We start from the raw sequence: 16508 nt of genomic DNA, 5'->3' as shown, positions 1-16508 counted from the left end.
TGAGCCCTTTTTTCTACGACCACCCTATCCATAGGTCGCTGGTTCAAATCCGGCCCAGAGGACCAAACACAACGAGCTATGTTGGGTAAAGTTAACAAAAAATAAAAGAACACACAGCTCGTATTTGCCAAAAGAAATTGGACTTTAATTAGAAAGAAAACAAATGAACTTATGTTAAATCATAACCTTAAAAAATTAAAAGATATTATGAAGTAAACATAACTTAATTCTATATAAGAAATATCAGCTGAATCAACATATGAATAATGATATTAAATGAGAAAATACGTGAATATACATTTTTCAAATACACATTTTGAAAATCTACAATTTAACAAAGCCTGAAAACAAGAGAACAATAAACACCTTATTTACACTTAGATACTTATAAACATAACATCAATAAAAATAGTGTAACTGGAAAACTGTTGCATTACTGACATATGCTGTTATAATGAAAATTACCAACGAACAGATGTCATTAACTTAGAAAATTAAACTGCAGTAAATCTTATTATTGGCACTGGCCTTTTCTAATTTATGAACATCCAACTTAGCATTAAATAATTAAAACATGTAATTCTAGTTTAGTAAAAAAAAGCCACGATAATCTTCCAGTATAAAAAAAGAGTTAATTACAATAATCAAATTGAAATAAGTAAACATATAAATAGAGTTTATTTTTGTAGTAAGCTTTCTCGAAAATATGAAATTACAAAGTCCAAAAACAAAAATTCACATCAGGAGTAATTTTCTTTAGATTAATTTAAGAGAAGTAAAATGAATTCAGTGCATGAATAGATAAGAATTAATCTCGGCGATTAACAAGTTAAATTAGATTAAATGATAGAGTTAATTGCAATAAACATTTCAAGTAAAGGTAATTTACTCTGAGTAACTGATGTTTGAACACAAACTTTTGAAGAACAACTCGAAATATAATAATAGTTATCAATAATAATATATGAAATATATAAGTTTTATAATTCTGAAGTAGTGTTTAAATTAAAAGTAGATTTGATAAGAACGATAGTTTGCATTTAATAACCCATAAAATGGGCTACACATGAACAATGATAACATAAAGGTTTAATATGAATAATAATGAATAATTTGCACTTGCCTGTATCACACACAAATATTAGCAAGAGATGAACTCATGAAAGCAAGTACATATGAATACATACAGTAATCCTAGGCGTAGTCTGTCTGCAATGGTGTATCAGGAATACAGGGGTGAAACGTGGTTTAGAGGTTGTGCAGGACGTGGCGTCTCAGATTTGTAGCAACGAGTTTGGAGAGATTCTGCATCGATGAAATTGTAGTAAGCAGCTGGAGAAGATTCGGCGTCGATGGAATCGGCTGGTTTGTAGTAATTAAGCACTTTCATCAGAGACATGATATACTGAACTTGAAAATTAACTTGTTGAAGAAACGAGGCTAGATGAAGCATAGAAATCTGGAAAATTCACTAAAGCTGACGAGAAGAGCAAGAGAGAACGACCACAATGTTTTTGAGTATGAATACGAAGAAAGTAATTATCACAAAGTTGGAGAGAGAAAGTCACACAGTCGACTGTACATGGTGAATGTCTGATCTACTCTGCCGAAAAGATGGCGTGAATGAAAAGAGGGGGAAACCAAGCCTAGGCAGTGGACAGGAGAGAGTGTGTGTAAAAAACAAGAGATGTGTGCATGTATTAGTATGGGAAAGAAAGAAAAAAAGGGTGTGGGAAGACAACAATAAATAATACAAGAAAAGAGCACGCGGTCACTATTAAGATGACAGAATCGCCTGTCTGGCTGACGCCAGGTCTCAAACAAATATAATCAAACAGATACAAATATGACAAGCCCAATACGAAACATAGTAATAAATTTACCAAGCCTGTAACAAATAACAAGACCCAACCCTAGCTTTGAATTCATAGGAAATAACGCAACTTTATGCAATGGCGTAAACAGTAGATTTGGAATATTCAATAAACAGCAGCTGCTCACTAAGTAGGTGTGCAAGTGCATGACTGCTGCAGCAGTAGAAAACTAAAAAGGCACAATTGTAAGGTTACATATCAGTAGAAGACATATTTATCTTATCTACAAATCTACCAAGTTTTAAATAAAAATCTATTTTCATTATCTTTTTTTAATAATTTGTTTATAGCAATATTACATTTTTCAAGATTATCTTCACTTTTTCTAATAAATTCACTGAAGAAAGTATTAGTACAACCAATTCCACAATCTGAAAGTATGTGTTTTACTTTGCTGATAACTGCAAAATCATTCGTAAATTTAAAAAATGACACTAAATAGTGACTGGTATTTCTGATTGGAGAAGACACAGAAATGCATTTTTTTATTTAAGAGAACTGAACATTTGTTATAAAAAAAATAATAAATAGCCTGTAGATGTATCCCATATAGATAATGAGCCTTAAGAAGAAATTACAATAGTGACATTTCAGTTTTTCAAATTTTTTAAAGTACAGGGCTTAAATCAACAGTTGGAAAATTTTACACAAAACAAGAAAACTAGGAATTCAAACATCCCAAATACTTTCAATGTATGATTATGTTGACTAATAGTTATACATGCCACTTTGAATATCTCAATCAAAAGTATTTATATTGTGTGAGCACCTTTTTTTACAACCAGTAGATTTGGAGTATTTAATAAACAAAAAGCCGCTCACTAAGTAGGTGTGCGAGCGTATGACTGCTGCAACAGTATAAAACTAAATTACATTAAGAATAGATACTTAGCACATGTGACTAAGTAAATACTGTTGCAGCAGTCATGTGCCTACATAGTGAGCAGCTTTTTGTTTATTAAATAATGTCGAATCTGTTTGTCATAGAAAAAAGTACTCACTTGCAAAATTGTGTAGTATTTTGCAAATTTGTGTAAATTTTCAGATTCTATTAGGGATGTTTTGCTACTTTAATAACTAATATAAAAAGAAAAAGTGAAAAAAAAAAGATTTTTTTTCAATAATTTGTTAATAAAAAAAAATTAGCAACGAGATACTTTTATATTTCATACACCTTTAGGATCCTATATATATTTTTCATTTACATTTAATAAACCACTTAATAAGTTGTTAAATGGCCCTCACTTTTTTAAAATGTTTGTGCGTGTGTGCTTTTGTGTGTGTGTGTGTCCATAATTACACATTAATTTATTATAATTTAAATTTTACAGCTTATTAATGTTTACTTTTAATTTCAGTTTAGAAAGAAATACAAAAACATATTTTTATGCTACCTTCTCCGCATACTTCCTTGGCCTCCTGGTCACTATATTTGTAATGCATATGTTCAAGCATGCACAACCTGCTCTTCTCTATTTGGTACCAGCATGTCTTGGTACACCGCTCTTCCTTGCTGTTCTAAAGGGTGATATTACTGCAATGTTTCAGTAAGTTCCATTTCATTCAGATTAATATAGAATAGTAGAAAATCTGTGAATTTTATATTGTATTATTATTTGTAAAAGTTACTTTTTCTTTCAGTCTATTACTGGAAGTATGAAAATAGTCATACATAGAACATGTTTAGAATTGATTTAATTTAGTATATTAAGAATAGAATTAATATCTTGTATCAAAGATTAGATCTTGTATGAAATACAAATCATAGAATAAGAATATTGTTATTCTGGCTATCAGCATGAAATTTGATATATTAAAAATATATCTTGTATGAAATACATCTTGACTTGGCCACAAATGTCATTTTTATAGGATTTTTAATTTTTTTCGATGCTGTAAAAAAATGCTGTTATCATAAAAAATACCATTTTTATGATAGATATTAACATTTTCCTCATTATTGCAGCATATTTCAAGGTTCATTAAATATTAAGGTTGCTGCCTTATTAAGATGCATATTATTCTGCAGAAACATTTTATCACACTGACAGTTGTGACTTCTTTAGTTATAATTATTGTCAGGGAGCTGAGTTGTCTGAACTGCTAATTTTTTTTTTCATTTTGAGATTTTTTTATAAGTTTTTAGTCTATTAAATGTAGAAGAAATGCTTTGATATCATTAAAGATATGGTGGTAGTTTAAATTTATATAAAGTTTTGTTAAAGTTTCCTTGTAAAATGAAGATTTTAATTCTTATTTGTATTCTTCATCTGATAACTGTTTTTAAATCATAAGAATAACATAAATTAAAAATTTAATTGTAAAAAAAATAATACTCTAAGTTTTTTAAAATCTTAAATCTTTGGTAGTGTTCAATAAATAATTCACCTAATAAAATTTTAAAAGAAACTAAAAATAGATTTGAAACAATAAAAATCATGTATCATTCAGCATTCAAGTCATTTAACAAAGTGCTATATAATAAGAATTTTGTTATTCTGGCTATGAGTATGAAATTTGTTGTATATATTAAAAAAATAATTATTTCTGTAAGGAAAATTATGTTGAAACTGTTTCTGTATTATTTTACAACAATCTTGGAAATTGGTTACAAAAACATTTTCTGTAGTAAAAAAATGATGTTGAAAAACATAGTTCAAGAGTGAGTGCTATGTGCATCTGTTGTGTTTAGGATAAAACCATATATATTTTTTTTGTTTTTAACAGTTTCTTGTAAGATTAAAAATGAACATGCTGCATTAATGGTACAGGTTTTAGTTTCTTGAACATAAAGTTGCAAGGTTACATTGTTGCTAAATATACTAAAAGTATGCACTACTTGCAACATCTTTATACTATCCTGTTTTAAATGCAGTAAACAGTGTTGTCATAATGAAATAAGTTGCACTGAGGATTATCAAATAACTTACTATAATTCTATTCAAGTAGTGTAAATTAACATAGATCTAAACAATATAATAACTTAGGTTCTGAACAAATTTTACAAAATGATAAATGCTTAGGGTGTGAACTTAATCATATAGAAAGTACACATTTTACAATAAATAAAAAACAATAAACTCTCCCAACAGAAAAAAGCTTTAGTTTGCTTCTATATACTTAGGTCATTTTTCCTCTTAGTCCCTTGAATATTTTACCACTATATCATAACATTAAATGTTATCAAAGTTACTAACTATTACTGTTAATGCCATCAAAATTACTATTTTCTGTAGGAGATGTAGGAAAGAATAAGCTTAATGAGTTAATATGCAGAATTTTTGAGACTGGAAAAATGCCTTCAAATTTAAAAAAATAGAGTAATTGTTACCTTAAAAGAAACCAGGAGCGAATATATTTGAGATCAGTTTAATATCTCGTTTATTGTTTAGCCACTTTGTTTAGCCACCTAAATCACATTTGGAGAAAGCATTTGATAATCTAGAATGGAGAATAAGATGTTTAATATTAAAAAAAATTTAGACCAAAATATAGGGAAAGAAGTATTATTTACAATCTGTACACGAACAAAATAGCAGTTATAAATAGTAGAAAATGAAAAAGGAATGCTCTAATTCAGAAAGGAATAAGACATGGATTTAGCCTTTTCAACTTGTATATAGAAGAAGCAAACAAAATAGAAATTAAAGGAAACATTTCAGAGCCGACTAGCTACTGAAGAAGAAATAAAGATGTTAGGATTTACTGATGATGTTTTTGTTTTGGCAGAGACCAAAGACACAATATCTTTATTGGACTTATTGCTAAGAAAGAAATTTATGTTGTAAATAAACATAGATAATGAAATGTGGTGAAAAGGAGAAAAACAAAGTATTAAATATTAAGACAGGGGAACCCCTACCAGAAGTAGGAAAATTTTGTTGTTTATGTAGTAAAGTTAACAAAGGATAGAAGAAGATTTAATGCAGAGATCAATAGATAATTATTAATTAGGAGAGCTTTATTGCTGAAAAGAAATCTGCTAGGATCAAATATGAATCTTAAGATTTAGAAATGAATTTTTGAAAATATTTGTATGGTGTGTAGCTTATAATGTAAGCAAAACATTGACATCAGGAAAAATAGGAAAAGAATTGAGGCCTTTGAATACAGTGATATTAGATGAACAAGACATGAAAAAATTTGTAATGGAATCTTGTAAAAAATTGAATGAGATTGGTGAGCCATATATTAAGAAATCCAGGTTTAGTTTGTTTGGTGAAGAGCAATGTAAAAGATAAAAACGTAGAAGAAACAAAGATTGCAATTAATTTATTTAATAGGCAATTAAGGATGTAGGCTATTGTAAATATATTGAATTAAAAATTAATGCAGAACAGAAAAAATTTGGTTAGCAACAAAACAATAAAATAATTGATGAGTCAAAATATAACAAAAAGAAAACACTAATGAAAAAATATTAGGTGGTAAAAACTTTAGGTAACATACGTGTACAGTAAAGTTAATAAGTGTTGAGTATAGTTATGAAATAAAATTTATAATTTGGTGGCAGAAAAATCAGCGTATAGAAATTTTTTTAGAATATTATGATGGGAAAAATTATTCATAAAAAAGAAAAGTAGTCATAATCCATATTGTTAAATAAATTTTTTTTAACGTTGATGCAACTGTTCAATGATATTAAATAAATAAAGTTTCACATTTTTTGTTTTTAGCAATCTGTGATTATCTTTATTTCCACATTACAGCCAAACCATAATAAAAAATTAAGTATATAAATTACTTTATTAGTTTTTCCAGGTCTGGAAAAGAATATTCTATTCTAAAACAATCTATTCTGGAATATAAATTTTTGATAATTAATCAAATTGCAGTATTTTCAATACAAAGGTATTCTCTTAGGGAATGAGTTTTTATCAATGTAGGGGAAAATTTCAGTGACTTTTCCTAGAAAAATATGTTCAGAGATTTCTTTACAGTTCATACACAATCTGTATTGGCAACTAAAAATTTATCTGCTTACTGATTTTTTTGTATAACATTCAGCTAATTTACAGATTTTATTTTTAAACTGTACTATTTAGTTAAAAAACTATCTGTATTTTAAAAATATATTTCTTGTGTCTGAGAGATATTAAGAAACAGCATCACAAACAGATGTTAATTCCAGTGGATTCACATTACTGACAACTAGATGTTGAGAAATTATATTTTTATAAAATATGTTATTCTATTAAAAAAAAAAAAAATTGTCTAATATTTCAATGATATTAATTTGTGTAAAAGCTTCATTGAAATAGACAGATCTGGGATTTCTTTTATTTTATGATGGTGTCATTGTTCATCAATGTTATAGAACAATTTTTTAATGTTTTTGGGTTTGTTAGAATTTTATATTTGCATTTCTGTGGCTGTATTTTGCCCATCTCCACAAAGATTAATTTTGTTTTAAACACAGAATACCACTTTATGCATTATCATTTTACCTTAATTATTATAATTATCTTGTGTGTTTTTATTTACATAGAATGAAATGAAAACATCATTTTGTAATGTGATCATTTCACAATGCTGGAATGCCTTACATGTAATTTAAATTGAAGTTAGTAAAGATTGGATAAATATTAACAGTTGAGATCATGTTTAAAACTGGTTCCTGAAGATAACTGATAATAAGCAATAGTGGGTGTAATTTCACATTTGGTGTTAATTAAAAACTGGTGTAGGATATTAAAATTTAAAAAAAAATTGTAGATAATACACTCTCAAATTTTAATTTTTATTAACAGAATTATATAAATTCATTTAAATAATTAATAAAACTACTAAAATACTACAGAAGATACTATTATTTTTCTTGTAATATTTTTTTTTTGGGCTGAGAACAGCAGCTACAAGCTTGGTATTCTAAATAATTTATTTAATGTCTTTTCAGATCATTACATTCTCAGTGTGACAGCTAGAATTGAGATGAAAGTTTGAAAAGAACCTGTTCATGAACATTTAGAATCAGTTTAATTTTGTAAAATCTGTATTTTTGCAATTTGTACTTATTTTTGTTTTAATTACATTGTTATAGTAATGTTTTAGACACTATTTTGATGTAGAGATTTTTTAAAACTATTTTTAATAAATATTATTTCAGAACCCTGATTGATAAGTTTTTGAATTCCATGTTTAAGTTGATTTGAAATCCTACTGATCAGTTTAAAACAATTTTGATGTTTTATAAAACAATCAAGAAATGTTACTTAGTGGTCACTCACTTTGGCCAAAAAACTGGTGAATCTTTCACATTGAATGCAGTTCTCAAATAGTCTACATTTGTTAGGAACACAGAGCTGTGGGTACTATACTTTCAAATTTTACAGCAGGGAAAAGCTGCTTAATAGCTACTTCTGTACAATGAGATAGCTGTTTTTCAGGAGTTATAGGGGTTAAATGAAATTACCAACTAGCCTCATATCCTTCTGTAATCTCCGAGTTATTAACTCTACATCACTGACTTATGTAATAAAAAGTATTATTCACCCTGCTGTGTCATAAGCAGTTCATTAAATTTATGAGTTTTATGATGAGCTTACATTAAAAAGTTTATTTACAAAATGTTTGTCTTCTAATGCCGTTGTATTTATTACTGTTAGCATTTTATTCAATCTCATTATTTTTTTTACATTTTCTATCAAAGTAGGAATATTGTTTCTGATTTGTGCTTTCCAAGATTATGTCTGAAATAATATGGAAACAGCTAGTCCACAACATTTTCCGTATTTTATATTTCTTTAGATACATTTTTTTTTTGTCTTCAGTCATTTGACTGGTTTGATGTAGCTCTCCAAGATTCCCTATCTAGTGCTAGTCGTTTCATTTCAGTATACCCTCTACATCCTACATCCCCAACAATTTGTTTTACATATTCCAAACGTGACCTGCCTACACAATTTTTTCCTTCTACCTGTCCTTCCAATATTAAAGCGACCATTCCAGGATGCCTTAGTATGTGGCCTATAAGTCTGTCTCTTCTTTTAACTATATTTTTCCAAATGCTTCTTTCTTCTTCTATTTGCCGCAATACCTCTTCATTTGTCACTTTATCCACCCATCTGATTTTTAACATTCTCCTATAGCACCACATTTCAAAAGCTTCTAATCTTTTCTTCTCAGATACTCCGATCGTCCAAGTTTCACTTCCATATAAAGTGACACTCCAAACATACACTTTCAGAAATCTTTTCCTGACATTTAAATTAATTTTTGATGTAAACAAATTATATTTCTTACTGAAGGCTCGTTTCGCTTGTGCTATTCGGCATTTTACATCGCTCCTGCTTCATCCATCTTTAGTAATTCTACTTCCCAAATAACAAAATTCTTCTACCTCCATAATATTTTCTCCTCCTATTTTCACATTCAGTGGTCCATCTTTGTTATTTCTACTACATTTCATTACTTTTGTTTTGTTCTTGTTTATTTTCATGCGATAGTTTTTGCGTAGGACTTCATCTATGCCGTTCATTGTTTCTTCTAAATCCTTTTTACTCTCGGCTAGAATTACTATATCATCAGCAAATCCTAGCATCTTTATCTTTTCACCTTGTACTGTTACTCCGAATCTAAATTGTTCTTTAACATCATTAACTGCTAGTTCCATGTAAAGATTAAAAAGTAACGGAGATAGGGAACATCCTTGTCGGACTCCCTTTCTTATTATGGCTTCTTTCTTATGTTCTTCAATTGTTACTGTTGCTGTTTGGTTCCTGTACATGTTAGCAATTGTTCTTCTATCTCTGTATTTGAACCCTAATTTTTTTAAAATGCTGAACATTTTATTCCATTCTACGTTATCGAATGCCTTTTCTAGGTCTATAAACGCCAAGTATGTTGGTTTGTTTTTCTTTAATCTTCCTTCTACTATTAATCTGAGGCCTAAAATTGCTTCCCTTGTCCCTATACTTTTCCTGAAACCAAATGGGTCTTTTCCTAACACTTCTTCCACTCTCCTCTCAATTCTTCTGTATAGAATTCTAGTTAAGATTTTTGATGCATGACTAGTTAAACTAATTGTTCTGTATTCCTCACATTTATCTGCCCCTGCTTTCTTTGGTATCATGACTATAACACTTTTTTTGAAGTCTGATGGAAATTCCCCTTTTTCATAAATATTACATACCAGTTTGTATAATCTATCAATCGCTTCCTCACCTGCACTGCGCAGTAATTCTACAGGTATTCCGTCTATTCCAGGAACCTTTGTGCCATTTAAATCTTTTAATGCTCTCTTAAATTCAGATCTCAGTATTGTTTCTCCCATTTCATCCTCCTCAACTTCCTCTTCTTTCTCTATAACACAATTTTCTAATTCATTTCCTCCGTATAACTCTTCAATATATTCCACCCATCTATCGACTTTACCTTTCATATTATATATTGGTGTACCATCTTTGTTTAACACATTATTAGATTTTAATTTATGTACCCCAAAATTTTTCTTAACTTTTCTGTATGCTCCGTCTATTTTACCAATGTTCATTTCTCTTTCCACTTCTGAACACAATTCCTTTAATCCACTCTTCTTTCGCCAGTTTGCACTTCCTGTTTATAGCATTTCTTAATTGCCGATAGTTCCTTTTACTTTCTTCATCACTAGCATTCTTATATTTTCTATGTTCATCCATCAGCTGCAATATATCGTCTGAAACCCAAGGTTTTCTACTAGTTCTCTTTATTCCGCCTAAGTTTGCTTCTGCTGATTTAAGAATTTCCTTTATAACATTCTCCCATTCTTCTTCTACATTTTCTACCTTATCTTTTTTACTCAAACCTCTTGCGATGTCCTCCTCAAAAATCTTCTTTATTTCCTCTTCCTCAAGCTTCTCTAAATTCCACAAATTCATCAGACACCTTTTCTTCAGGTTTTTAAACCCCAATCTACATTTCATTATCACCAAATTATGGTCGTTATCAATGTCTGCTCCAGGGTAGTTTATGTAGTTTACAGGCTTGTTTATAACCTTTTATTTCTACTTGTTTACTTTTTCATACTTACACAGATTTTTGTAGTCTTAAAGGTTTTTTAATTCTTTTATTAATGTAAATTAATTGGAAATTTAACATTGTTTGCGATTTAGTAGCTGTAACGTTTTTTTGTATTTTTTTTCACTATTCAATATTAAAAATTAAAACAGGCCTTTTTTCAGTAGAAACTTATAATTCTTATTAAGAAATTATAAAAATTATACATTGTGTGACCCATTTTATGTAAATCTCAATCTCTTTGCTAGAATCACTATTTTTTCTTTAAAAAAATTGCATTGCTATTTTATAAATCTTTGCTTAACCATGATATAATCTATCTGATACCTTGCAGTATCGCTTGACTTTTTCCAAGTGTATATTCTTCTATTATGATTTTTAAATTGGGTGTTGGCAATTACTAAATTATACTTCGTGCAAAACTCTATAAGTCGGTCCCCTCTTTTATTCCTTTTGTCCTGCCCGTATTCACCCACTATATTTCCTTCCTTGCCTTTTCCAATGCTTGCATTCCAATCTCCAACTATTATTAAATTTTCATCTCCTTTTACGTGTTTAGTTGCTTCATCAATCTCTTCGTATACACTCTACCTCATCATCATCATCATGGGCGCTTGTAGGCATATAGACGTTAACAATCGTTGTTGGTTTAGATTTTGATTTTATCCTTATTACAATGATTCTATCGCTATGTGTTTTGAAATACTCTACTCTCTTCCCTATCTTCTTGTTCATAATGAAACCTACTCTTGCCTGCCCATTATTTGAAGCTGAGTGAATTACTCTAAAATCACCTGACCAGATGTCGCCTTCCTCTTCCCACCGAACCTCACTAATTCCTACGTAAGATACATATGTGTATCCTAAGCTGGTAGCTGAAACAGCAATATTCTTATATTTTACTAAACAGTAAAGCTTGCCCTTACTAGTTCTAATTGATTCTAATGGAAAATGATAGTGTTAACATCTATTTATTTACTTTTCTCATCTTTGTCTCAAAGATGCTACCCAGACAAGAGACTTGTCAAAAGTATCTTCCTTCAGGCAGCATATGTACAAAAATAACAAAAGATACATAAAACATAAGAAACATTTATATTCATCAGTAAATCGATAATTAAATGCTCACAAGTAAATAGTTGCTTACCAATAACCAATCAGTAATTTTGTCTCACTGGATTTCTCAAAGAACTGTTCTACAGAATAAAAATACTTTTCGGTTAGGAATTGTTTCAGTTTATTTTTAAAGTTCATTTTATTTTTTTTCACTTTATACATTCAGGAATTAATTAACCATTCCTGTTTCTAGTATTATAATTTTGATTGATTTTTACATTAAGTATGCCTATATTTGTTGCATAATTTATAGTTTCAAAAATATACAGACATGGAAATTTAAATGTGCCGTTTCTTAAAAAGATCACAAGTAGTTTGTTGCGTTTATTCGTTTATGTTCATATTTGTTTATGCTTCATTAAAAATTCCCATGTGATAATCTTTCTGTAACAATAATGAATTTAAAAGTGGTACAGTTTTATTTTACACGTAAGATTGACGATTACTTAATTGGAACGGATTATAAAAAGCTGTAAACATGATTTTGTCAGCATAGTGTAGAATGCTGTATTTTGTTGTGCAACTATTGTTTTTTACATATGGCTTCATCATCATTTATCACAATATGTAATAAATAAATAATTGGTTACAGGTATGAGGATCATCCATCTGAAAAAGAACCAGAAAAAAGTGTAACATCGACATCTGCGACTTCTGTCACATCTCAGGTTAACACTACACCTGTCACAAAAACACCTCTCAAAATTAAAAAAGATAATTAAAATCTCTTATTCCTTCTGTCATTTTATAATTTATGTTCTGCTTTGTTATACAATAAATTCCAAGTCAAATCTCTTGTAAGAAATTTGTTATAGTTTCTATAATTTTTTTTTGTTTTAATTTTAAATTCGAATTGTATAACGCACAACTCAACAAATGATGAACAATTTTAGTGTTTTATTTAGTACACCTTCCTTATAAGACATGAGCTGTGATAAACGAAATTCCATTAAATGATGCAGTGATGGCATATAATGTATTACTTTTGTCAAATGATATAGTGATGTGTTTCTCAATATACATTTAATAAGTCTGTTATAGATCATCTGTCTGTTTTTAATCCATGTCTTCTTAGTTACTTATATAATAAATTAGTTATTGTTATATAATAAACTATAAACTGATTATAATAATATATTTGTACGATTTGTAAATTGCCAGTATTCATTTATTTTTTAAACCACTATAGATATAAATTTCTATGTTTAGAATTTCATTTGGAATATTATTTTATTAGCTGATACATATCGATGGTGAAATATTAATTTTATGTTATTAACAAATAATTAATTGTGAAAAAAATATGTATTTGTTTGATGTGTATTTATGAATATAAATACCATTTATGTTGTTAGATTGTATAAAGACAACTTGAAGTATTCAATTGACCTCAAAAACAATGTGTAATATTCTTGTAAAATATATTTATGAAATTAAATTGTTCAACCCTTCAAGTATTGATAAGACATTTGAATTTCTTTTATTTACTTTATTTTGTTGCTTCTAAGGAGCTGCCTGTTTATTGTAGCTTTTATCCTTAGTTTTTTTCCAGGTTTAATGTACAAGTACCTGAAGTCATGTACATTATTGTAAGGTCAGTTAGAAGTTTATTATATATTTGTTCTTCAGTAATTATGTTTTTTTTTTGTTTTTTTTTACATAAACAGTATTTTAATTTATATTTATATTGTGGGATCTTTAATATGTTCTAACTATAAATTATTCATTATAACAGAATCTTCTTGGTAATTACTTAATAAAATTGCTGAACTGAAGTGCATTCTGTAACATTAGTTTTTATTTTTCTTTTGGTTTTTAGTATCTCGCTTTACTGTTAGTTTTCTATTTTCCTTTTTATTTTATCAGGATTTAGTGTAAATTATAAAACACATTACATTTACATATAAAGAATACTCCTATTTTTGTTGATGAAAAGTTTTAAATATTTGTGTAATATTTATCTGATAATTGTGAACTTATTATGCATTTTTGATTAGAAAAAATTTATTTGAGCGAGTTTTTTATTTGTGTATGACCATATTGTTTGGCTGAAAGGATTAATTATTATACTAGTACATAATGTCATCTACCAGGGCTGTCATCAGCTCCTCAACACTATCAGTAACTGATTCCACCATTCATTAAGAGTTACTTATCTAATAATGTATATAAGGATTTTTTGTGGTAAGTATTTAGATAAATAGTCATGTTTTAATATATTTTCTAACCAGTACTGGGTAGTAAAACTGCACTGAGCATTTTTGTTATATAACTTTTTAATAGTTTTTTACAGTTTCGGGAGCTAATATATTTTTTTTTATACCTATTTGTTTTCTATTTTAATTGGGTTTCGGTTTCATAATTTATGTAACATGTGAGATGATTACTCAGATTTTAGTTAATGATAATGCAACCAAATTTCACTTTGTTCATCAGTTACCTAGAAGTTTGTGTGAAAAAGGATTATTGAGCTATTTATTTTTTACAGTTTTTTGAACTGTCAATTTTCTTTTGACAAGTTCTTGCTAAATGAACTTGATTGATTTACAAAAAAAATGAAAAAGTAAGGATGTGTTTTTTTTTCTATATTTATATGCAGTGAAGTGTTATTACTGTTTTAGTGGATTGAACAAGAGTATAAATGATAATTAATTAAGCAATATGTATAATTGTGCAGGAAATGGAAGTTGTAAAATTCTTTACTTGTGCATTATCAAGAGTTTAATTTAAAAATGTTCATCATTTATAAATTAAAATTCATTTTTTAATATATACAAATTGAGATTTTACAATATGTTATTTTGTAATGTAATAAAAAGTTATAATTGATGAGTGTTTATTTTATATATTTTCCAAATATAAATCTGAAGGTTATACCTCATTTGTTGATTTTTTTTTATTAACTTTTTTAATTTGTTACTATATGAAAAATCTCAAATTTGCAGAAATCGTTGTTTCTTAATATTGTTATTTGCTCAGTTTGTGTATTATGTAATAAATTATTTTTGCTATTTATAGCAGAGTTCTTAACATTGTCAATTTATTTCAAAAAACTTTTTCATTTTTTAAATTTACATGCTAAACTAAAGTAAAATTACTGTAAAAATATTCTGTTTATTAAAAATATTATACAGTATTACTAACTTATTAATAATATACATTTTTAAAACTAATACATTGCATAATTAACTAACATGTTCATTGTGATGGAAAAAACATGTATTCGTTAAGGCTGAACCATAAAAAACTTGTTAACCGTTATGGTAAACCATCTTTTTTCACAGTTAAGCCCTGTATCATATCTTAATTTATATAGTAGTTTTTTTATGTTTGAATAAGAAAATAATAAATACATCAAAATAAAAAAAAAATTAATTTTACTAGACTTGTCGTAAGGAGTAGTAATAATTAATACGTTTAATAAAAATTGATTATAAATTTTACAAATTTATAAAATGATAAAATACAAAATGAAATCAATTATTGTATTTGAATCTAAAATATAATTTTCTAAATTTATAATACATTACTTAAAATATTATGTTCACGTATAAGTGTATATATGTCTGTGTACGCACAAATTATGTTGTTTTTAAGATTCATATTATTCCTCTGTACTCTTAAATTATATTTAAATCCTATTAAATAAACCACCTGGTACAGAATGTTGAGATAAGACATCTCAATATTTTGTGCTAGATGGTTTATTTAATAGAATTTAAATATAGCTTATATTGTATACAGTTAGATTACTTTCCATTTGGTAATTATATTTTTAGGCCTACAAACAAAAATAAAAAAAAAATTATATATACAAAACAAGATAAGTATAAAGTAAATATAGTTTAAAAGAAAAGTAAATGACCTGTTCATCTGTATCGTACTCATGTGCAAAATGCTGTTAAATTTTAACACTATAGAGTAAATTATTTCACATTTTAGGCTAAAAATAAAACATAAAAAAGAGTAAATAACAGTTACAGTAACATTTAAAATTTGTAGTTTTTAAAAAAATGTAATTAAAACGGTTAAAAATGTAATTTTTAATAAAATGTAAACTGTGCCTTATAAGGCCACAATTCTAATTTTGGGTATACAGTTTATTGTGGTATTCAGCAAAGTACTTTATAAAAAGTGACGGTTTCTCTATATCCACTTCACAGTACTGAATAGTGTTTTTTCTTTCTTTTTTGTCATAATACACTCAACATTTTCTGATCTCTTTTCTGGGTGTGTTGTCATGTACTGGATATAGCAAAGGTATGTGATATACGTAGGCTGGTGATGGGTAGATAGGATGGAAGTAGCAGGGATGTTATTATAGATTTACAGTATATTTACAGTATCAGCTTACTATCCATTGAGCCAAAATTAGCCACCTGAAATTATGCCCAAAATTACATTAGTTAAGTTACTTACATCCAAAATTAGTCATCAGCATGGTGGAAATAATATTTGATAATTATATTATTTTAATTGTTGATGTGAAAAGTCTTTAACCAGAACATAAATTTGTAGCGTAAC

At 27.9% G+C, this 16508-nt stretch overlaps 1 protein-coding gene across 2 annotated transcripts in view; it reads left to right on the top strand.

Moving 5' to 3' along the window:
* LOC142322277 (signal peptide peptidase) overlaps window positions 1-15014 on the top strand; it is a 67777-nt gene extending 52763 nt beyond the window's left edge. For both annotated transcript variants that reach the window (XM_075361181.1, XM_075361182.1), the window contains 2 exons: window positions 3233-3421; window positions 12577-15014. In XM_075361181.1, the coding sequence (XP_075217296.1) occupies window positions 3233-3421; window positions 12577-12706 (319 nt within the window). In that variant the 3' untranslated portion in view covers window positions 12707-15014. The remainder of the gene's footprint in view (window positions 1-3232; window positions 3422-12576) is intronic.
* The last annotated feature ends 1494 nt before the right edge of the window (window positions 15015-16508 follow it).

The sequence above is a fragment of the Lycorma delicatula genome, chromosome 3 (assembly GCF_047948215.1).
Source record: "Lycorma delicatula isolate Av1 chromosome 3, ASM4794821v1, whole genome shotgun sequence".
Lineage (NCBI taxonomy): Eukaryota > Metazoa > Arthropoda > Insecta > Hemiptera > Fulgoridae > Lycorma > Lycorma delicatula.
Note: the sequence above shows the minus strand (reverse complement) of the source record. Positions and strands in the feature narration are given on the sequence as shown.